This window comes from Salminus brasiliensis, chromosome 10 (assembly GCF_030463535.1).
Source record: "Salminus brasiliensis chromosome 10, fSalBra1.hap2, whole genome shotgun sequence".
NCBI lineage: Eukaryota > Metazoa > Chordata > Actinopteri > Characiformes > Bryconidae > Salminus > Salminus brasiliensis.
The window spans coordinates 8,536,864-8,561,385 of record NC_132887.1 but is presented as its reverse complement, the minus strand read 5'-3'; the positions used below and the strand labels follow the sequence as shown (position 1 = coordinate 8,561,385).

The 24,522-nt window shown below is 40.1% G+C and overlaps 1 protein-coding gene across 1 annotated transcript in view; it reads left to right on the top strand.

The window, feature by feature from the left end:
* Positions 1-24,522, top strand: part of alk (ALK receptor tyrosine kinase) — a 438,724-nt gene that overhangs the window by 358,035 nt on the left and 56,167 nt on the right. The window contains exons 6-10 of the mRNA XM_072689118.1: positions 3,843-3,968; positions 10,768-10,902; positions 12,664-12,764; positions 16,727-16,893; positions 19,397-19,491. Of these exons, the coding sequence (XP_072545219.1) occupies positions 3,843-3,968; positions 10,768-10,902; positions 12,664-12,764; positions 16,727-16,893; positions 19,397-19,491 (624 nt within the window). The remainder of the gene's footprint in view (positions 1-3,842; positions 3,969-10,767; positions 10,903-12,663; positions 12,765-16,726; positions 16,894-19,396; positions 19,492-24,522) is intronic.

Genomic DNA, 24,522 nt, shown 5'->3' with positions numbered 1-24,522 from the left:
GGTGTGAATGGTACTATAATAGGTACAATAGCGCCTAACCAAAGAATTGGTTCTGGCTGAAGTGCAGTTCTCTTCATTAAAGAGGTTCCTGGAAGATCGTTCAGGCTGTCTTCAGATCGAATCACCGACAGAACTCTCCTCAGCATCTCTAGGACCTTAATTCAGGTTCTGTGTGAATTTCAAAATCATAACACATTTTCTTTCCAGACTGTGGTGCATTTCCGAAGGTCTCAGAGCTAGCATTTTTTGTGGTGGGTAGAGGTGCTGGGAGGAGAAGGTGAAACATGGTATTATTGATTAAAGCAACATTATGTAGCATTTTGACCATATTATAACACTTTCAAAATCAATGTGATGCTCTACTGATATGGATCTGTAATATGCAGAATAGCAGCCTTTTCGTTGCTACCTCAGGCTCTGCATGCTTCTACCACACTATTTAACTTTTGGTAAAGCGGGCAGGAAAACACTTGTGAGAACACTTGTGCATAATCATATTTGTAAACAAAAAAATATATATAAAAAATTGAATATTACAGCCTTTTTAAGATTCCCAACTGTAGGGGGAGCCCAGAAACAACATCATGCTGCTTCAATAACATTCATTTAATATTTTTTTCATTTTCTCTCCATATGAGAGTCCTCCCACCCCCCAAAAAACACACATGACTCATGAATCAAAGGTCCCTAATGTTTTCGGTGGAACCATGAAGTCATCATCAAGTGGTCAATAAACTGGAGACATTTAGCTCATGTGCATGGTGGAGAACTAGCATTCGCCCCTGCTCACTTATCTCTCAAAGGAAACTTGAGTTATAATTATTTTAAGTGGCTCAAATTTTGGAGCATCGCTATCTTTGGACAGATGGAGGAAGAGAGAGAGAGAGAGAGAGAGAGAGAGAGAGAGAGAGAGAGAGAGAGAGAGAGGAGAGAGAGAGAGAGAGAGAGAGAGAGAGAGAAAGAGAGAAAGCACATTAGCTTTCATGTCTCCTAACCAAATGTGTCGTCAGTGAAATCAAGGGCACACTATGCTGCCGCAGTGGACTGTGATAAAATAGCTTAGCCATCTTTTCCATTATTTTTTTAAAGGCAGAAGTAAAAGTGATTCACATCTGTGGGTTTGTGTTTTTCTTTTTTTCCCCCCTTCCTTCCGGGCGCCCGCTCTCTTTATCACGATCAGTGGTGGATGATGAACCCCTAGTGAGCGGTCCGTTTTTACAGCTAGAGACGACAGTCTGCCATTTGCATAGATATGCAAACTCCCGGCTCCATCTGAGCACGCTCTCTGATGCTATCAGGCGCCGAAGCATAAATCCAGTCACCTCGCTTTACCTATCTGGGTCATTGTGCACAGCTTCCCCATTGTGGATGATGTTACACTAACGTTCCATATGCAAAAGGGAAAAAAAGGGGGGAAAAAATAATAAAAAAAAAAAAAAGATTTGTTGTCATGCTGTGATGATTCATATCGCTACCTGTAAAAAAAGAAGGTTAGGTGTAGAAGAGGCTTTTACATTATTTCCTCAATCTTATCCTTGTACTAACCTTAAGACCTGTCTTAACCTCCACCTCCCCCCCATAAAGACAAGTGTGTTGAGTCTTAAGTCTGTAGTGCATCTTCTAGAAGACAGTAAGGAGCTTTGTCTCTTTTCGCAGCTCTGTTTCTAGGTCGCAAATGCTTCGCAGCTATACTTATCTGTCATCCCTGGCTGTTACGACCAGGTGACTTTGCCTATAAGTGGTTTTAGTTCTCGTTTCAGGGCTGTTTCAACTGCTAAATTTACTGGATGTCTGTGTGTTTATATACAAAGAGGCTTTTACCGATGGGATTCTGATTTATGCTCTTGGCTCAGATGCTTTAGGCGAGCAAGTCCGTACACAGTACCTGTTTGTTTCCTCATCACTTGGCCTTAAAAGCACTTGTAAAAGTGAAGCACTGTCGTCCCCCTCCATGCTGAGCTTCTCACCCTAACTGCAAAACTGCACTAAAAGTATTATTACACGGCTTTCCATTAAGAGGCTGAGTGTTAACGCTTTGAAGTCAGTAGCACGTTTCACAGATAAAATCCAGGACATTGCCCAGCTACGTTTAGACGTAATGTTGGGGCTTTGCGTCATTCACACATGCTGCTCTAATTTGCTGGGATGCAATGCGTTCGTATTTGCCATGAAATTCCCAGAAAATAGGACGTGACGTTCTCAGCACGAATGGCCAACAGCTTCTTCGTTTCAGATTCATGCCGTCCTGCAAGTGCTTTCTCTCGCAAGACCTGCCATGCTGTGTCGCTTGGCCACATGCACAAGTCGAATAGATTTTAGCTACTTCTCTCTAACATCAGGTGGAAAATACATTCCCGTGGCATTTTCAAACTTAAAAAATCAACTGTCAGACTAAATTGACTGTAATCTAGACATCACCATATTTCCCGCTAATTACCATCCTAAAACTAACCAGCTTTTGGTGCCAGTCTGGAGCCCAAAAGATACAGAGAGCACAGAGAGTCTGTTAGCTGCCATAAAAGAACTGGCAGTTAGTGTTCTCCTCCAAGCGTGTGGTACTGGAGAGTACATCAGTAGTTCAAATGTTGGCAGATGTGGTTGGCTGGCTTCATAATTCTCAAAGGAAGCTCCAGTTGCTGGTAGGGGGGAAATTGACAATGACATAATTGGAGAACAAATGTGGCCTTATTAGTGTTCCACTGCTCCACAGCTCAATGCTGGGGGGCTTTATACCCCTCTAGACCACACCTGGCATTAGACATGGTGCCACCAATAGGTCCATGCTCCTCTGCTCCAGACAGTCCTATTCTACTGGCAATAGTTCTCTACAGGGACTAGACCAGCTATTTGTGTGTGCATTTGCACATCTGTATCAGCAATGGGTGCAAACAAAAGCAGCTGAATGCATTCATTAAACATTTGAACATATAGTGTACATACAGTTTTTGTGCACACGTTGTACTAGGTCTTGTGCTGATCCTGTTGTCTCATGTTGACCCTTAACCCTTTCCTGGCAGTTACCAGTAGACACCAAGGTAAAAGTACATAAGTTTGATACCTAGTGATGCCACAGCCATCTGTGATCTGGAGCTCAGGAGAACATAACTGGCCTTACAATTTGGGTAGGTAGGTAGGATGGCTCCCCTGCCCCCCTATGCCCCATCACTCTCCCCACAACACTGCTGGTTACAACAGAGTGTCTGTTAGCTGACATAAAAGAAGCGGCAGTTAGTGCCTTCCTCCAAGCATGTTGACCTGTCCAGTAATGCTACATAATCAGCAGTTCAGATGTCAGCAGATGTGGTTGGCTTCATATGTCTGTAAGGGATGCACCAGTGCTTTTCAGGGGAAATATGATAATAGTAAGAAAACTGGAGATTTGAACCAAAAGAGGCATCTCAAGGTGCTTTGAGGAAAAAAAGGTACAAGGTAAAGGTGCACGTGAGGGTGAAGGGCCTTGCAAAAGGGCCCAACAACAGCAGCAGCAGCAGCAGCAGCAGCAGCAGCAGCTTGCTGAGCCCGGGTATCGAACCCACAACCCTGTTATCAATAGCCCGGAGCTCTAACCGCTGATCCACCACTGCCCCTCATTCAACAAACCTTTTCTTGGAGGTTCCTATATAAAATATAAATTATGATATATATATATCATTGGCATTTCTCTCTAAAGGTTAAGCAGACAAAGCATGATGATGTAAATTAAAAGCATAATGAGACATGTCCATGCATCACTACAATCTAGGTCAAAAAAGGTGATTTTTGCAAGCCATGTAGTGATTGTGTGTGTGTGTGTGTGTGTGTGTGTGTGTGTGTGTACGTGTGCCCGCCTCCTCTCTCACCAGAGACCTCTCGAAATGTCACCCTGGAGGGCCGCTACCACTGCAGAGAGGGTCAGGATATCAGCCTGGGCCAGCTGTGTGACTTCACTCCTGATTGTCCACAGGGGGATGACGAGGGCGAGCCATGCCGTAAGTATTACTGTGGAGCACGGGGAGGCCGTGGGGCACAGACAGGCAGAGAGTGGTGGGCAGAGGGCAGCGGCTCGCTAATGAAGCCACGATATGTCGTCCTTTTAAATAAGAGGTCCTGGGTGCTATTCACGCCGCCACTCTGCAGCAATGTGCAGCCCTGATCGTCACCCACGCTGTTCTAATCCACTGGCCATTTTCAACACTGACATATGCCTTCCTTCAACACACTCTCTCTCTCTCTCTCGCTCTTTTGCCAGCTACATTGCAGGCCTTTAAAGAAACAGTGCATTTAAAATATGTGTTTGGTGTCTGAAGCTTTCTAGCTTGCAGGTTACGCTGGAGCTATGAAGCTAATATAGCTTGTGAGTAATGAAAGATGACACATACAAATATGTAGTTCTAGTCAATTCATGTTTATATATATATATATATATATATATATATATATATAGACACCCCTACTAATGAGAAAACCCATGTCTATACTTCTGTTCATATAATAGATAATACTCCTTCATACAGTGCCATAAAGCGTATAAACAAGTGTCTTCAGATTCTATAAGATTAATTAACTTTACAATTGGGAAAAAAGAGTGTGATGCATCCTCTTACTCAATAGCAGGATTTCTTCTTACTTATTTTAGCTTGGTTTGACTGGTAATGAAGTTTATCTTGCAATGTGTGAAATGAACAGGTTTTAATTCATTTGAAACTGCATGAAGAAAATGCATGAATATCACTTTTTATCATTAGTCTACTTAGATAGACAGTAAGTGCTTACAGGTTCAGACTCTGAATGAGGCCACATAAGTGTTGAGAACAATAACATCTTTAATATAGTGATAGGTAGTGTGGTGTTTGCTTTTTCCACCAGCAGTTTAATGCATCACAGAATTCTTTTAATGATTGTAATAATAGATTAATCATTTATTTAGAATTAATTTAATAAACAAATAGCCAAGCAGGTATTATATATATATATATATATATATATATATATATATATATATATATATATATATATATATATAAACATCATAAATTCATAATAATATTTAAAACATACAAAAATGTTAGATTAGAAATTCTTTTAAAAATCTTTTCACATTGACTTCTGCTGAAACTAGGCAAGTTTTTCCACCTCCTAAAGGGGTTGCTTTTTTAAGTGATATTTAGTCTGCTGTGACTGGCTATTCTTTCTAAATACAACACTGAAAATGACTACTGGGTTATCTGTCATCTATTGGCCATCTATCTTTTTTACAAATAATTATTACAAGTAATAATAAATAAAATAAAGTTATTTGCACATAAATAAGCCTGCAGTTTATATTAGCTTATTAGTCTTGTAGCTCCAGGGCAACATTGGATAAGCAAACTTCAGACACCAATCTACTGTGTTTGGATGGTTTGATTTTCTATTCCTATTAAGCAGAACAAACATGGGCATATTACTTATCCCTGCTTTTCTTTGATGCATATAACATTTATGTATTTGCATGTGAGCACATGCTGATATTGAACGCACATCATTTGCATCATCAAAGACTGGGTTAATGCTGTCACATTTATTCTAGATTATGTTTCTGAAAACAAATGCAAATGATGAGTCTCTCCTTCTTATGGAAAACTAATGTATGTGACTCATGTTGTGAGAGCTTTAAATTCTATGTACATCCAGCAGTCCAAAATGGCTTCAATGATCTTTTAGTCATATTATGCCTGGATGTCTAGATGAGTTGGTAATGATGGTGTTATTTTGTTGATGTTATAATCTGCAGTCCTGCTTCCTCTGCCCTTCTATCTCTGTCATCACGGAGGTCTATAATATGTAAACCATGTGCCAGTAACTGCCTCTATTCATTTAATAGGCATCTGGAAGGCCCTCTGAAGCTTAAAGGCCCTGTTCTCTTCTGGGTCATCTTGCTGTCAGACTTGTCAATCACAACTTTGTTAGCATGCGACGGAAACCAGGTGCATTCAGTGTGCTTGTAGATGCTGTTCACCAGTTTGGTATTTCAGAATTCTAGCATATTAGCGATTCCAGGAACTGTACAGTTGCCAAAGGGTTTCTCTGACTTCTCTGAGCCTTCACTGCACTTGTATGCTCATGGTAGGACTGCATGAAATGGACAAAATACTTTCTGTACATTGTAATTCATTTCTATTTAATAAATCATACAAATCATATTTTTATTTATGTAACTAATCTACAAATCATAAACATCAATATTTGTATCCATATTTGTATTTTATTTAATTAATTAAAAACATATTATTACCAACTTCTAATACGAATGAATAGCACCACCAGTTTATGCAGAAGTCCCTGTAGTTGCTGAGGAGTTCGGCTTAGTGTGTAGTAAGTCTTTCTGCATTAAAGGGGTTAACCCCTTATGCCCTGTGACTTTTATTACACCCTAAGGATTACTAATCAGTAACTACATGCAGTGATGGTGTTGGTGAGCTGAATGAGCTGCTCCTAAGTTCTAACAGTGGGGGAAAAGACAGGGTCCACCAGTGGTTCCAAGGAGCTTAAGAGGTTAAGCTTTGATTGGACACAAAAGTGTTAAATTCTTAAAACACTGGACACAAAATTCAGAACTATCCATTTCATAATCATCTCTATCCGTTTTTATTATAATCAACTAATTATGTTTTAGTGTGACAAATATTATTTTCTATATACATCACTGATTATGAATATCAGCCATGGTCTGAAATGGAGACCAGCAGGGACAGCTCTGTGCCAGGACTTAAGATAAATAAGATACATGTTAATGGATTTAATAGGCATCAATAGAACATGGGATCTTATTTTCAAGCTTTAAATACCTGTGTCTACATTGTCATTAGTTCAAAGCCAGTATGCTACTAGAATCCCATAGCGGCTAACAGAAATTAGCACTATAAATTTGCCATTTTGGAGATACATTATTTTAAAATGTCCTTTCTTGTCATTATACGATATTTTTGAATGTGTGTGTTATTGGCATCAGCTGCTAATAGCTTTAATCATGCTAAAATTAAACTGATGGGTATAGACCCCAATGTAACCAGCTCTGTAAGCTTTACATTTGATGCATATAGATTTTACTTGGAGGCTCCACTGTTTCTGAACTGTTCCTACTGGCTAGCTTTTAGATTTGTAAATGGCTGTAAAGATAGATTTGTAAATTTGTAAATGACGACAAGTAATAATAAATCATATATCATATATTATCACACATTATCATATAGTGTTGTCCACATTGTTTGACCAAGTTTTGACATTTACGGCCCAAACTGAAGACCTAGCTCTAATAGTCACTTTTGACCACTGGTAATTATATTACTAGATACTGTGATTGTGATATGCTTTGCTTTATGTTAAAATACTTTAGTCTGGTTTAAATGTGAATGCTAATGATGTTTCACTATTTAAATTGGGGACATCCAGCAAAGATCAGCCTGTCTTAGTTAGATCAATCGAATTTAATTCCATGTAAATAACCTACAGGGATGTCTCTGGAACAGCTGGTGTTGTCCAGGATGCTGAAATGTTGGAATGTGATATGCTGAAGAGCTCATTTGCAGTCAGAACAGTTATATATATATATATTAGAATATAGCACTGACCAGCTCTCTTCAGCACACCTGATTTATCCACTCTCATCTGGTTTACCCTCCATCAAAGCAAAATTTAAGCACAAAAGAGATATTACTGTAAGAGTTATGGAAAGGACAGCAAAGCATAGGAAAATCGAACTGAATCTTCTATTCACATCACTGAGCAAACCCCCTCCTCCGAGCTCTTGCTTGTGTTTTTCTCAGGAGCACTTCTGCTCCTGCTCAGTGCTGAAGGATGGTGCTGGGCTGGTCGATGTGTTTACACTCTTCTGGTTAATGGAAGTCAGCTCCGTGCTGCCTCATCTCACCTCAGAGGATGATTAGATGCTCTCCAATCCTGCCTCTCAGATCAATGATGTGCACCAGAAGTAATCAACTTCCATTTGGGTGTATCAGCTACATTAGAGGACAAAAAAATACAGAGATCCAGTTACAAACTTTTGAGGACACTCCATTAATACACTGTTGATTATGTGTTCAGCGTTGCTTTACACATGACCTGTAACTTTTCACCGCCCCTAAACCTGTCACTTCTAGATCCAGATCCAGAAAAGCATGTGGTTGTATTCCTAATCTGGAAGGGGATTAGGCTAACTCACTGAGCACATCGCAGCTTTATAAGATAAGATAGTCCTTTATTAGTCCCGCAGTGGGGAAATTCACAAGTGTTGGTAGTGTTTTTGCTGGTTTGCCACCTGGGAGCATCATAGAATAAAACTGGTATTGATTAAGGACTTCATTACTAGCCTTTATTGGATGTTTATATTCCTTAACAAGAGATGATTCCATTTGATTCGTATTGTCTTTCAAGCCATCTTCATTTATTGCTGCTGGAGCGTTTACTACAATGGCTAGCACCAAACATGGTTTGGCATTTGTTCTGCAGCTGTGTCTTTGTTGATTATTCGCTGCAAGGGCTCATTGCAGGTGAAGATGCTCAGTTAACAAGCTCAGTTCGTATACAAGGACCATATTTGATTTCTACATGGTCAAAAAAGTACAATACAAATACATTGTTGCTGTCCAGTGAAAAACATGTATTTCCAAAATGGTGACTTTTCAGAATAAGAGGTGTTAACTTTGAATGGAAGTCAATGTAAAATAAGTAAAAATAATAGAATAAATAGAATAATAGAATAGAATAAATCTATTCTACAAATAATAACAATAAGCAATAATAAATAATCAATAAATAATAATCATATATCATATATTATCATACATTATAATATAGTGTTGTCCACATTGTTTGACCAAGTTTTGACATTTACGGCCCAGCTCTAATAGTCACTTTTGGCCACTGGTAATTATACTACTAGATACTGTGATTGTGATATGCTTTGCTTTATGTTAAAATACTTCTGTCTGGTTTAAATGCGAATGCTAATGACATTTCACCATTTAAATTGGGGACATCCAGCAAAGATCAGACTGTCTTAGATCAATCAAATTTAATTCCATGTAAATTACCTGTAAAAAGTACAATACAAAAAAAATTGTTGCTGTCCAGTGAAAAACATGTATTTCCAAAATTAGTCTATTCATTCAGAATTATTCAGAGCAGCTACAGGGTTTAAATGATGGAGAAAACTAAAAACAGACATAGGTACATATAGTACATATACATGGTTTTCATTGGACAGCAGTAGTATGTTCACCAACGCAGAAAGAATGTAAATGTACCTTCAAGGGTACAACAAGCAAGGTATTACCTTATTGTCAGTTTTTTCTGAGGGTTTTCCTCTTGGATATAGACTCACTGCCCACTTTCTTGAAAATATAGTGGCATGCAAACCTTTAGGTACAATTGGTGAAAATGTCTTTTAATGTAAATAGTTAAGAGAATAGAAGATCTCCAGCCACGTTTCCTGTGTCCTTTGCACAAATTTCAACAGACGTTTGCAAATGAACATCTTAACAAGCCTGACTAAAATGTACCAATGTACCATGTACCATCACTCACTGACTGCTTACGAAGTCAGTCTACTCAGTAGGTCCATGGCATTGGTGGACAGGTACTGACTGTAGAACATCTGTTGTCATGCACAATTTGTTGCCCTTTTCCTCATGGTTAGCCATTTTCTGTCCTGGAGGGCCAGATGTCCAGTACACTACAGCTCCCCGAAACACTTTGCAATTAAAATGAAATTCCTCCAATTTGTTATTCTATTAATTGAAGCATTAAACAGACAAAGCTATTCCGAGTGGTATGGTGTACAATTCACCATTTAAAAGTCAAGATATGGACATCCACATTACAGAAAGGTATTACTTGAAGAGGTTATGGATACACTGCCTGATGCTTGAGACATTAGTTTCATTATAGATTTGACATAAATTGCCGGCCTCAAACGCACCCTTTAAACCTTAAACCTGCATTTTAAGGTAGAACCCACATAAGTAACAACCTTGTTAATCTATATATTGTTTTTTGACCACAGCATTCTTTTTATAACCACATGTTTTTTGGGTAGTGACATTGACATGGTAGCATGTTGGTGTGTATATATGGGTGTGTGGTGCTATTGTAAGTGCAGTGGGCAAACATACATTGCTAGGGCCAGTGTCACTGTTAGCCATGATACCAGTACCAATACAGAAACTGCCCAAGGATGAAGGCCTAAAGTATGGCAGAAACTGTCCATCAAGTAATGAGTCTCTAACTGTACACCAGCAATGGTCATGCTAGATATAAGGGTCTCCAATGACTTTACCTTTCTTAATGTTCTTAATGTTGGATTCTCTATGTATTATTTACATATTTTAATAATCCCCACATCAATCCTAGTGGCAGTAAACACATCTAAAAGGATCTGTTGATGGCTCGGCTCAGGTAGTGGCTAACAGGGCCCTTATCTTCTTCTTTTCCTGCCTCACTCTATCCTTTTTGCTTTACCGTCATCTTTATGTAAATGTTCATTTGCACACTGTCTCTGTTGTCTCTGAGGTCTCTCTGCCTCTTTTGCTTCTTCAGAAGTGTAAGACTGGCCAAAGACTCCCTCTCATCAAAGCTCACAGACTCTTGAGCCTTGGGATTAAATTGTTAGCCCATTTTTCCTTCTCTCTTAATCTCGCTCCCTTTCAGTTTGCGTCTGTCTCCTGGGTCACTCTGTATTCTAGCCCTTCTTCTCATCTTGTCCTCTTCTCTTCTGTCTCTCCCCGACTCTGCGCTCTTTTCTCCCTCCAGGTCAGTTCCTCAACGGCAGCTACTGCTCTTTTGAAGATGGTGATTGTGGATGGCAGCTGGTGTCGGGCAGAAGTCCCTACAAGGTGGTCTATCCCTCCCTGCCCAAAGGGCTCCGGAGCAGTTGTCCATCATCAGGTACATACGACTAGTACTTTTACAATGTCCTCGATTCACGTAGGGCACATTGCTGAATATCCAGGATATATTAGGACACCCCATGAAAACATTTGAATTTTTGAACATATTTAAATATGTGGACATTTGATATTCAGTTGAACAATGCTGGGAGATGGAGGTAGTATGACCAAACACATACAACTGAGGAAATGTTTTATTTTGTCAAAAGAAAATGTAATGAATAGAAATTTTAGGTTATTCCATAATAGCTGGTCTTTCCACCTTTGGCTGAAATAGCCACAGTTCCCATACATTTCCTATAAATGTTTACTAGTTTCTGTTGTCGACTGGGAGAACATTTTCCCCACTCCTCCATGCTGAATTCTTTCAGCTGTGTGACGTTTCAGCTTCAGTTTTTGGACCGATGCTCTCATATTTTATTCAAGCCCCCTCTGATACAGCACAGAACACACAGTGAATTCTTTGATAGAGGGCTTTCAAGGCCTTCCTGCAGCAGACATTTCCACCTCCATGCATCACAGTTAGTATGAGCTTAGTTAGTATGTTTGTACCAAACATGTCCTTCGTCACTGTGCTCAAATAATTCACCTTTGGATTCATCAGTCCAAAACACATTGTTCCAGATGCCCTTGTCTTGGTCTAGGTCCTCTCTGACAAAGACCTAAGTCTAGTCCTGATGGTTTCTCTTATTTATTTATTTATTTATTTATTCATTCATTTTCTCCTTGCACACCTCCCATTAAAATGTGTGCAGTCTCTTTCTGATGGTAGATGTCATACTTTGACACCAGCTGTGGCAGGAGCTTCTTGTAGGTCCTGTGATGACAGATTTAGGATTGCTGGGGACTTCTTTAAACATCTTGCAGTCTGCTACTAAATGGCTGGTTTCTAATTGCTCTGAGATATTTTTTAAATCCCTGCCGAAACTAATTTGCATCTACATCCTTCTTTCTGGAGGCCTCAGAGAGCTCGATAGATCTGGCCATGGTGATCTTCACCACTCACTTTAACTATCAAGAGCAAACCAGACTAAATGTCTGAGGTTTAAATAGGATAGACTCCTACAGAATCCTCTCTAACCATGTTCTGATCATCTGCAGCTGATGTGTTGACATTTTAGACATTTTAAGTAGTACTAAATGTGGGGGTGTCCTAACTTTTTCCTCACATTTTTTTATTAATTATGTAAAAAAAGACATTTTTTCAGTATATTGCATTCTTCCCTCAACAAATAAAGACCAAATGTGATTAAATGTGTTAGAGGGGACAGAGGTTTTCATGGGTTGTCCTATTTCTTTCACATGACTGCCTTAGTCAGCACTTCAAGGATAAGCTTGGAGATTTTCTTTTTAACCCCTTAAACCCCTGTAAAGGGCATGTGTGTGGATGTACACTCTCCTAATTACATAACTTGTATAATAGTATGAGGGTAATTCCTGAATAATTCATAGTAGTCATTGAATAATTCATCATGATAATGCCTGCATAATAAGTATTATTAACTGAATAGTAATCATGCAATTTAAAGGGGTGAAGCTGACCTCATTTTTATATGTACAGTGTTCTAATTTCCGAGTCGACATGATTAACTCTAAACCTTTGACTCTGTGATGGATAATCAGAGTCAGAGTAAAGTCCAGCCATTACTGCAAAGCCATCACTGCCCTTCTGCTTGTGGATTTCTATTCTTGCCCCGAGTTCATTCCTTTGGATGTGTTTTGATGTTTTTTGTGTATGTCTGTTGTGCCGCCCTGACAGGGGCTGTTTTGGCTGCAGAAAGTCAATCCAAAGGTCAACGAGGGTCAGTAGTCGTGCGGAGTCCACTCTTCCTCTATCCTCTGCGGAACGCCCCATGCATGGTAAGAGAACAGCAGCGTGGTTCTGCATTCTGTCTGCAAATCCGGCAAGCATGCGGCGCCACCGCGCTGTGGCCTGGTCTGGATCTCAGAGGAAATTATGTTTAGAGCATTTTTCATCAGGCCTCGTTTCATATGGCAACAAATGTATTCCTCCCTCATTTAAGCACACAGCCAATGATAGACCTGGTCATTAGCAGGCCACTGCACACGGTTTGGGCTGATTTATGTTATATATAAGGTTTAGAATGCAATATGGGCTGGGCCTGGTGAGAAAAACAACAGGAGAGTGATTAATGTGCCAAAAGCCAATTTGATAAAATGTCAGGGCTAATTGAAATGAGTTGATTAATTGATTCTCCTCATAATGTGCTAAGATGCTATGCTTTTAATTCTCCTATTTATGGTGATTATTCCCACATATTGCTTGAGATTTCCTCTTTTTTCCAGAATTTCAATCGCTTTGTGGTACGACAGAGCGTTTTGCACATTCTACACATTCAACATTTAATCTTATGTCAAGGACCAAGGTTATATTGGATCTGTTTTTAAGATGAATGGCAAAATTACCCTTAACTGTTGTAATGAATACTGCCAGCTTTTGATCTGGTCTAATGAGGTTATCGTTACACTCTAATTTTAATGGAATTCCAATGCAATTAAAAGGAAATCTGGCAAGAAAATGTGAAATGTTAATGTCCTTGTCCTTCCAAAAAATTAGCAAAGCCAATCTCCAGTTCCTGGCTGCTGGCAGAGCTTTGACAGGCAGTGTTTTACTCAGAATGCTGAATCCACAGAGCTCGACCTCATCAATCTGCGGCACAGATGCAGACACACACAAATGCAGCAGACGTACTGGATAGAAGGAATGACTGACGCTGTAAGATGGATCAAGAGAGGGAAAGAGAGAAAGATGGGCAGAGAGAGAGAGAGACAAAGAGAAAATGGACTGAGAGAGGAAAAGTTGGCAGAGAGGGAAGGAGAGAAAAATGGACAGAGTGAGGAGAGATGGAAGGAGAAAAGGATGGGGAAGGGAAGGGAAGGAGACGAAGCCAGAGACAAATTGACAGAAAAAAGGAGTAAGAGGAAGGTGAACAGAAATGAACTAAAGGAAAGATGAACAGAGAGGGAGAGGAAAGGAGAGAGAACAGAGAGAGGGTCGGAGAGAAAGATGGACACAGAGGGAGAGGGAAAGAGATGGATAGAATGAAGGAGCAAAAGATGGACAGACAGAGGAAATGAGAGACAGAGAAGGGGAAAGTAAAGAATAGACAGGGAGAGGGATGAGAGAAGGATGGACAGAGAGGGAGATGGGTGAGAGATGGTTGGACAGACAGGGAGATGGGTGAGAGAAGGGTAAGAGAAGTATGGACAGAGAGGGAGATGGGTGAAAGAAAGATGGACAGACTGGGAGATGGGTGAGAGAGGGGTGAGAGAAGGATGGACAGAGAGGGAGATGGGTGAGAGATGGTTGGACAGACAGGGAGATGGGTGAGAGAAGGGTAAGAGAAGTATGGACAGAGAGGGAGATGGGTGAAAGAAAGATGGACAGACTGGGAGATGGGTGAGAGAGGGGTGAGAGAAGGATGGACAGACTGGGAGATGGGTGAGAGAGGGGTGAGAGAAGGATGGACAGACTGGGAGATGGGTGAGAGAGGGGTGAGAGAAGGATGGACAGACAGGAAGAGGGGTGAGAAAGGGGTGAGAGAAGGATGGACAGAGAGGGAGAGGGGTGAGAGAGGGGTGAGAGAATGATGGACAAGCATAGAGAGAGATGAGAGAAATATGGACAGACAGGGAGAGGGGTAAGAGAGGGGTGAGAGAGGGGTGAGAGAAGGATAGACAGGCATGGAGAGGGATGAGAGATGGACAGGCAGTGAGAGGGGTGAGAGAAGGATGGACAGACAGGGAGAGGGATGAGAGAAGGATGGACAGGCATGGAGAGGGATGAGAGATGGACAGACAGGGAGAGGGATGAGAGAAGGATGGACAGACAGGGAGAGGGATGAGAGAAGGATGGACAGGCATGGAGAGGGATGAGAGATGGACAGACAGTGAGAGGGGTGAGAGAAGGATGGACAGACAGGGAGAGGGATGAGAGAAGGATGGACAGAGATGGAGAGGGGTGAGAGAGGGGTGAGAGAAGGATGGACAAGCATGGAGAGGGATGAGAGAAATATGGACAGACAGGGAGAGGGGTGAGAGAGGGGTGAGAGAAGGATGGACAGACAGGGAGAGGGGTGAGAGAAGGATGGACAGACAGTGAGAGGGGAGAGAGAAGAATTGACAGGCATGGAGAGGGATGAGAGAGGGGTGAGAGAAGGATGGACAGGCATGGAGAGGGATGAGAGATGGACAGACAGTGAGAGGGGTGAGAGAAGGATGGACAGACAGGGAGAGGGATGAGAGAAGGATGGGCGGGGCAGGGGTTAGAGATCAAGTGCAGTTTGAGAGAGAAAGCAGACTGAAAGGGAGCAAAAACGAATAAGTAGAATAGTGTGCGAGGATGGAGAGTGTGAGGATAAGTAGGAAGAGACACAGATGGAGGAGAAGCAGACAGTTGGCCAGTGTTCTCTGATGTTCTCTGACTGACGGTGTCCGATAGAAGTGAGGTGAAGGCTCACTGTTGTATGTATGGAGCCCAGGGCAATGTGCTAGCACAGCAGGCCATGACAGCAGCTTGGCGCAGGCCCAGAGACGAGCCACGACTCTAGATTAGCACTTTCATCCCTTTCTCCTTGGCCAATGCTCCCTGCCTGAGTGCCATAGTCGGAGAAAGTTCACTTGCTGTAACAGCTGGCTATGTCACGCTCCACAGCATGCCGTCTCACACACCACGGGGGGAGTGGTAATAGTTCCTTCATCTCTAAATTACTGCATGCCACAGGGCTGTTTCCTAAAGCAAGATTAAGCTTAGGTTTAAGCTAAAGGGAAATTGCATCAGAGAATTACTAGTGATAGGATAACGGTGAGCTTAATATTGGTGTTTTGTGGAATCTCTAGACTTGTAATGTTAATAAATTAACCCCTAACACTCCAAGACGTATTACACACTAAGGTGTATTACTCAGTAACTGCAGGGACCTCTGGGCTATTCTTTGGTAGTAGAGGTTTGTAATAACACTTTTGGCCCATCGGTGGGCCATTGTCTTAGAAATGGCTTTCCCAAAAATTACTTTCCCAAGGTTTTCCCAATGATTCTACTTCAAAAGTTACACAGATTAGGCTATTCGTGTCTCAGCAGGTTTATGGTTATTATTTTGATGGTAATTAGGCCAATCCATGTGTTTCTAGATGACTAAACCTATGTCTAAAGATCAACAGCAAGGACATGCTACCTTGAATAAAAACTGTGAATAAATAACAATCAAAGTGCCCATGGTTGAATTTGAAATAAAGAAAATAGAAACAATTATCTGCATTTCACCTCTAAACTATGAAACTTATCAGTGGATTTGGATTAGTTTACCAAAGTTCATTAGTCCAAAGTCCAAAGGTATTGCATGATATGTCCAACATGGCTTTTAATGCCACTCTTAAAAATAACGGTGCTACAAATTGTTCTTCGAACGATTTCATCTGAAGAACCATTTTTGTTTCCATTACAAACCATTTGTAGAAGAGATGTGAGTGTGAAGAACCAGTAACAAGAACCTTTATATCCATATATATTAACTTTTACAAGGTTCTTCACACACATCTTTTATTTACAAAAATGGTTCTTCCAAAGCATTGCTCAAAGACCCATTTGTAGACCTTTTGTTAAAGACTGTATGACGTGAGGGTTCAAACTCTGAAGCTGGATCATTAATTTATTTGCCATCAGTCTTCACTGTGGCTCACACCAGCCTAAGCTTTCATCCAGAGCATTCTGGTGTTATCCACTGTGCTCCATTTCAGTGAGTTTGAGAAGAAATGCCCACTCTTAATTGTCTGAGCAAAGAAATATGCAATGCCCCCCACAGGTCCAGTTCCAGGTCTGCGGGAACCCTAAAGGTGCTCTGTCTCTTTGGATCGTGGAGAACAGCACAGGACTTGAGGGCCAAAGAAGTCTATGGAACTCTACCAGCGAAGCCAAGATAGATAAAGGCTGGAGGTTCATTACTCTTCCCCTGTTTGGATTGGTCGACTCGTAAGTCCAACAATATATTTTCCTTTTTTTTAATATCAGGTTTGGTTTTGAGGTGTTCTGTCACTTGTTTTTCAAAACTGCATGTGCACACAGTACATTACCACATATCATGAGTTGTGCGGCTCATTCTGAACACATAAAAGGTGAAAATCACTACAAGCTGCATAAGTGGCTTAACAAGGAGCTGCTTTCCAGTCTTTCCGAATGCAGATTTTTTTTGGTAATTTGCATTCGGTTTTGTGCTAAAACCCCACGTTCACCCTGAAATCTTAATGAATCCCACTGGGGCCGGGCCTGTGCTTTGGGCCTGGCCCACCATATCACTCGCTCCTGAAGAAAGGAAGGAGAGAGAAGAAAAGGAATCAATGTGGAGGGCCTCCGCATTCAACCACACTTTCACTCCAATTAGCAAAGGCACTTGACTTGCGAGAGTGTGGAGAGGAGAGAAAAACAGAGGGATGTTTCATCTCTGTGTGCTTGATTGGACTTCCCTCCTTTAGTGCCTGCTTTAGCTTTGCTAATGCTTGTCCTCAGAGAGTGATTAAAATTTCATTTTCAGCCTTTTTCTACTTCTTCTTCTTATTCCTCTTCCTCTCCAATCTTCTACTTTTGTTCATGAATTCTCTATCTTTATTGATCACCTACCCTTCAGTTTCCCAGGGTAACATGACCCTCTAACACATAACTTGATGACTTCTAGGTGAGCTCCCAGCTAGAGTAGATATTAGTTCGCTGTTGGAATCAAAGCAGAGTGAGGGAAATGTTCACAGCATAATAAATGCTAAATTTGGAAGCACAGGGACCACTTGAAGCTAAGTTAAGCTTTATCGGATCATGTATGTAATCAAATATGAGATGCGAGAGGATTTTTACCCTAGGCCATTAGGCTCTGCAATGAGTCAACCTATATCCAGAGTGGTATTAACCTCCTTTATCCTGAGTGGTTCTGAGCAGGGGCACTTTATTTATTAGAAGCTGGAAGCAATTGTTTTAGTATGTCTAGTTAAACATAATTCTGTGATGTCCATTAGCTCGTATGTGGTATTATACACTGAATAAAGGACTACTACAACAGATGGCAGATATTCCAACAAGACATTGCAAGTAGATGCCATGCAGCTTATTAAGAGACATGCAGACAAGATTGTGTGAAGACTTGTTAAGATTCTGTGGGACTATGTTGGAAAATCGGCTTAGCCACACAGTTAAGGCAGGATGGACAAATACTCACTTCAAGTCTACTTTCCAAAATCTAATAAAAAACCTTCCCTGGACAGTAGAACAGATACTCCTACGAATTTAAATACCCTTGATTTTGGAAGAAACAATGAATGAGCAGGTGTCCCAATACTTTTGTCCATATAGTGTATGCATATTCACATTTAGAAAAATCAACAAATTCTGTCAAATGTTATTTGAACCCAAGTGCCAATCCAGCCAACATGCTCATGTGCGACTCATATAGGTGGGTTTCAGGTGTGCATGGGCTCTGAGCGGGTTTGTACATGTGTTGTTACTGAGACTCCCAAGTTGGGCTTCCCAAATGGGCCCATTGTTACAGCTCACCGTAATGTCAAATCGGGCCCGTCAAGGCCACACGCGCAGTGAACAGCCCTGATGGGTTTCATGTTTAACCCTTCCTGGGCATATATTTGGAGGCTCAACATGGAACCCATGGTCAAAACCCTGCTGGTTCCCAGTTGGGCTAACCATACAGGCCCCATATGCTAGGATATCTAGGACACTTTCTGTGGTATATCTATCTAAATTATGAACCTATAAAAGGTTCAGATACATCTAGCTTTTCAATGTTTCTTCTGAAATTAAGAGTATTAATAGAAGCTTTGCCCTTCCATTCCTGCAGCAATAGCCTCTACCTTTCTGGGAAATCTTTGCACTATATGTTTCAACATTGCTGTGAAGATTTGTTTGCATTCAAGCAAAAGAGCATTTGGGAGATCAACTGATTTTGGATGCTAAATTCTGGATAACAAACACCCCTCCAACTCATCTGAAAGTTCTTAGATGGAGCTCAATCACTCCAGAGAATTTAGTTAAACTGACCCACAGCCCAATGCTGCAGGGCTTTACAGCCCATCTTGCCTAAGCCCTCTTGTCCACGCTCAGCATTGGGCATGATGACCTTGTGCTCATATGCAGCTTTTCTACAGAAGATTCTCTGTGGAATTGCAGTGTCCATGGCTGCACCTTAAAGTAGTTTTATTCATTAACTAGAAGTTATCCTCATCCACTGCATTCAAAGCTCCATCATGTGGAGTACCACCTTTTATTGCTCAAGCTTGGTCTGTTGGTACAGTGTACTGCTATGCTTTCTGCAGCCATTATAGAACTCATTAAACGTAGGAGCCATTAAGGACCTAGGAGAACCCATTGGTTAGCCTAATAAGTATCAAGATTACATTTTCTCTCTCTCTCTCTCTCTCTCTCTCTCTCTCTCTCTCTCTCTCTCTCTCTATCTCTCTCTCTTTACCTTCCTATCTAGGTTCTACCTCCAGTTCGTTGCAGACATTTCTCCTGACTCTGATGCTGCATTTGCTGTGGATAATTTCACTCTCAGCATGAACTGCTTCCTTGCAAGTGAGTAGTCTTTCCTCCAAACTCTCCTCCGTCATCCTGAAGCCAATTTCCGATGTTATGCAGAGCTTTGTCACTTTGATAACGAGTAGTAAACTGGGAAATCTTGCTTCATTTTCATAATTATGTCAGCGGTGGGATTTGAGTCCAAATAAAGCAGGCGCTTATTTATTTATTTCTGTTATTTCCTTTAATATGAAATTATACTCATTTCGTCCCCAAGCTCTGATTATGTTGTTGCATGGAACTTTGAGGAGTCAATAATCAGCAGCCATTCCTCACAGTCTGTTTGTTCGTCGGAAGACGTGTGCTGTGCTACATCCTGTGATTTGGCCATTCATAAATATTAGATAAATTTGCTCTCTACAAAACAAATAAGAAGTGCTTGCTTGTATCTGATATTGATAATTCAATATTGAGAGATTTTCATAATGCACCATAAAATATTTACATTTACATTAATAAAGTTAATAAGCCCATGCTTCTTCTGTGCTAAGGCAATGTCAAGTGCAGTTTGTATGATTGATCTGTTTTCTTCCATTTTTGGCTCCTAAAATGACACCATTACCTTAAACAGGACTGTGGATGTTTACCAGACTGAAGGCACACTTCCAAAAAGAAAACATATTCAATATACTTTGGATTCATACTTTCAATTATATTAATGTATACTAAATTCAAATAAACCAAAACAATATAGGCCTAAGCTTTATCATGCATATAACAATATAGACCTTGGCATTATCATGCATATAACAATATAGACCTTGACATTATCATGCATATAACAATATAGGCCTAAGCATTATCATGCATATAACAATATAGGCCTTAGCATTATCATGCATATAACAATATAGACCTTGGCATTATCTTGTATATAACAATATAGGTCTTAGCATTATCATACATATAACAATATAGACCTTGGCATTATCATGCATATAACAATATAGACCTTGGCATTATCATGCATATAACAATATAGACCTTGACATTATCATGCATATAACAATATAGGCCTAAGCATTATCATGCATTTAACAATATAGGCCTTAGCATTATCATGCATATAACAATATAGACCTTGGCATTATCGTGTATATAACAATATAGGCCTTAGCATTATCATACATATAACAATATAGACCTTGGCATTATCATGCATATAACAATATAGACCTTGGCATTATCGTGTATATAACAATATAGACCTTGGCATTATCGTGTATATAACAATATAGGCCTTAGCATTATCATACATATAACAATATAGACCTTGGCATTATCATGCATATAACAATATAGACCTTGGCATTATCATGCATATAACAATAGAGGCCTTAGCATTATCATGCATATAACAATATAGACCTTGGCATTATCATGCATATAACAATATAGGCCTTAGCATTATCGTGCATATAACAATATAGACCTTGGCATTATCGTGCATATAACAATATAGACCTTGGCATTATCATGCATGTAACAATATAGGCCTTAGCATTATCATGCATATAACAATATAGACCTTGGCATTATCATGCATATAACAATATAGACCTTGGAATTATCATGCATATAACAATAGAGGCCTTAGCATTATCATGCATATAACAATAGAGGCCTTAGCATTATCGTGCATATAACAATATAGACCTTGGCATTATCGTGTATATAACAATATAGGCCTTAGCATTATCATGCATATAACAATATAGACCTTGGCATTATCATGCATATAACAATATAGACCTTGGCATTATCATGCATATAACAATAGAGGCCTTAGCATTATCATGCATATAACAATATAGGCCTTAGCCGTATCATGCCATCATCATCAACGGTATCTGATCAGAGCTGTCCTGCTTTAAGAGACTGGTGGGAATTCTACACCACGGTGGAACAATTGATGGTTCTCACATTCCCGACACGGCTCTATTAGAAAATATGGTGGACACTTTAAATAGCAAAGGAGCAAACTCTGTAATACTGCTCTCATCTACTGGTAAAGGCATGAGCGCGAGCACGCACCCTTATACACCTTTTTCGACAGACGCATTTGCGCTTATCTGACAGAATCCAATCAAGGAAGACACTTTTTACTGTTCTGTTTACTCTTGTATTAAATGTGGACAAAAACATCTTCAAATGTGGTTTGAGTGATCCAATCATAATCCAATCACAATGCGCCTTGGGGGGTATTTACACCTGGCTTTTCATGCAGACAAATGAAACCCCAATGTGATCCATTCACCAAAAATACATGTTAATGCCAGACGTAAACAGGGCTCTGTGAAGCACCAAATGCTACCTGTCAGGTTCTGAACATCATTTATTGAATTGCACATCACAAAAAACCACAAGAATAAATAAATACTAATATAATTTCTACAGAAAGTTGTGATTTTCCATCACTTTGCTCATTAAAATACCTCCAAAGCTCTTCTCATGGAGTCTAGTATTATTTATAGTTAATATCATCTATTAACACCTCGTTTGGTAAATCAGAGCTTAATGATGGCAAATCAGATGAGCTGGTGATGGAATCTGACACCTCCGCTCTGTTCTGGCCAGGAGAAATGTGGAACCAAGCTTTATTCTTCAGACCAGGTGATGAAGACCTCGGTTCTGTACTATATATCAGAAAGCACATATTGCAACATATTGCCAAAGCTAAAAAGCAGTGGAAAAAAGCCAGTCAGTATGGTCGCATACCAATACACAATAGTGCTCAGCTTTACAAATAATATACAAACTCTCGAATGCTCGAAGTAGTACTAGGGCCAAGCTATATAGGGAACTTTATATGGGTTGATTGTAGTAGACATTGCCAAGGTCTAATCCTCTTATTAGAAATTATTTTTATGTCTGTAGTTCCCTGTAACTCTGCCAAATTGCTTTCACAGACATAGTAGTAGCAAGCGGAAGATAGAAAAAAGGAAATAGCATATTCCTAATGCCTTTTCTCCTGCACACACATGACAGAAAATAAATCAAACCATATTTTTTCTTTTCCAGGCAATTTAGAAGTTAAGGCAGATTTAAGTGGCAGCTTGACGACAGCCACGCAGTCGTGACTGAATGCTTACCTTTTCACAAACACAAACCGTTGAAAAAGAAGTGTTCCCATAATTATAGGTCTGCATATTGCGCATTCACTTTTGACCACAATCATAACCCAGTATTGCTGTCATTATGCTTATCAGAATTGTGCCAGTATAGGGGTGCCTAATCATATTCATACAACAGCAGTCGTACAGAGACTGCATTTTTGCAACACGCTTTCTGTATAGGTAGCTAAACTAATAAGTGCCATGATTAGTCCCTTATTTATGTGTGCGAAGATCAACAGCGGCCTGAAAAGTCCTATTTTACATGTTGTCATGCAGCAGAAATTGGGACTTGGGACAGAGAATTGGGTGCAGACACACTGATTCGATTTGTGAGGTGCTCTTAGGGACATCTGTTGCTTGTAATCTGTGTAATTGATCAGAACTGAAGTGATATATATATATATATATATATATATTGGCCTTTGTTTGTCTGTCGCCTGACCATCACCTGACCATTTGTGTTAAACACCGTTTCTGCTTCGTCATTCTGTGGGATTGAGTCTCCATAGACACGTCTACCTGTTGCTAAGGATGAAACTCGCTGGTTTTGATATGCCGTGTACACACTGCAGGCTAATTTAGCAATAATGCCTACGATACAAGTCCAATAAGACCATTACACTGGCTCTGAGAGGGCACTGAATGGAAAAGCGTGTTCCTTGTTGCGATTGTGAGCGGAATAACAAACACACGCAGCAGTGCTCTTCTCGGGGCTCCTCGCCCTGAATATGGTGCAGTGGAAAGAAGAACAGAAGTGCTCCTCATTAATGCAAAGGGATTGGATTAAAGGAGCTAAGCCCATTTACTTGTGAAGTTGGAGCGAATTGTGGGAGCCCTCTCTTAAGCTAAATCTCCTTAAGTGCTCCTGAATTTGCTTCATCATTTCCCTGACTTGATTTTCAAACTGTGTGAGGTCAGCACAGACTAAATAACATATCATCCCTGGCTGGCATTGGCAGCAGCGGGAGACGAATTTGTCTGCCACCTGAGAGAGGTGGGAATCTTATTAGCGTATTACAATAGCTTTAGTTCACCCACGCACTGTCATCTTAATGTATTGTTTTATTACATGATTTAAATGATTTTATTACATTATTAAAGGCATTGAAGGCTTTATATACATACAGTACCCTGACCAGGTGTTTGTATGATTTGCTAACCTAAGCACTTTTGTTTGTTGTTACATAGCATGTTTAACCCCTTTATGCCCAGTATGCCCATTAAAATCTACATTCCTCTCATAATTAACACAAGTTTTATAGACCCCATAATAGAACCCTGTGGTACTCCACAAGATGTGCTAAACCTTGCAAATGGTTACCAAATGCCAAATAATTCACTGCATTTGGATTAATGGCTAATTAATTAAGGTAGATGACTTTACAGGTCTGCATATTACACATTTTGACGTTTGACCACAATCATAATCCACTATTGTCATAATTCACTATTGTACTGTTGTCATTATGCTCATCAGAAATGTGCATGAATAGAGGTGACATTCATACAGCAGCAGTGTATATGTGCAACATGCTTTCTCTATAGGCAGCTGAACTAACAAGTGCTATGATTAGGGCACATATTTATGTTTGCAAATATTAACAACGACCAAAAAAGTCTGAGTTCACAGCCCATAAGAGTTAATATTGGTCTCTGTTTGTCTGTCACCTGAAATCTTTAGTAAGTAATCTTTAATTATCTGAATAATCGCTAGCATACTTTTTATTAGCACATGTGAGACATGTGAAGCTCATAACAGGCATAAGAATAGCGTACCTTATTTTGTAGTCCGGTTTTTGTGATTTTGTTTTTTACAGATAATAACCAATACATCTTAATGGATTTTAAAAATAAATCAGGCATCTAAAATAATGTAATTACACCATATAATTTAACTTAGCTCATGTTTAAT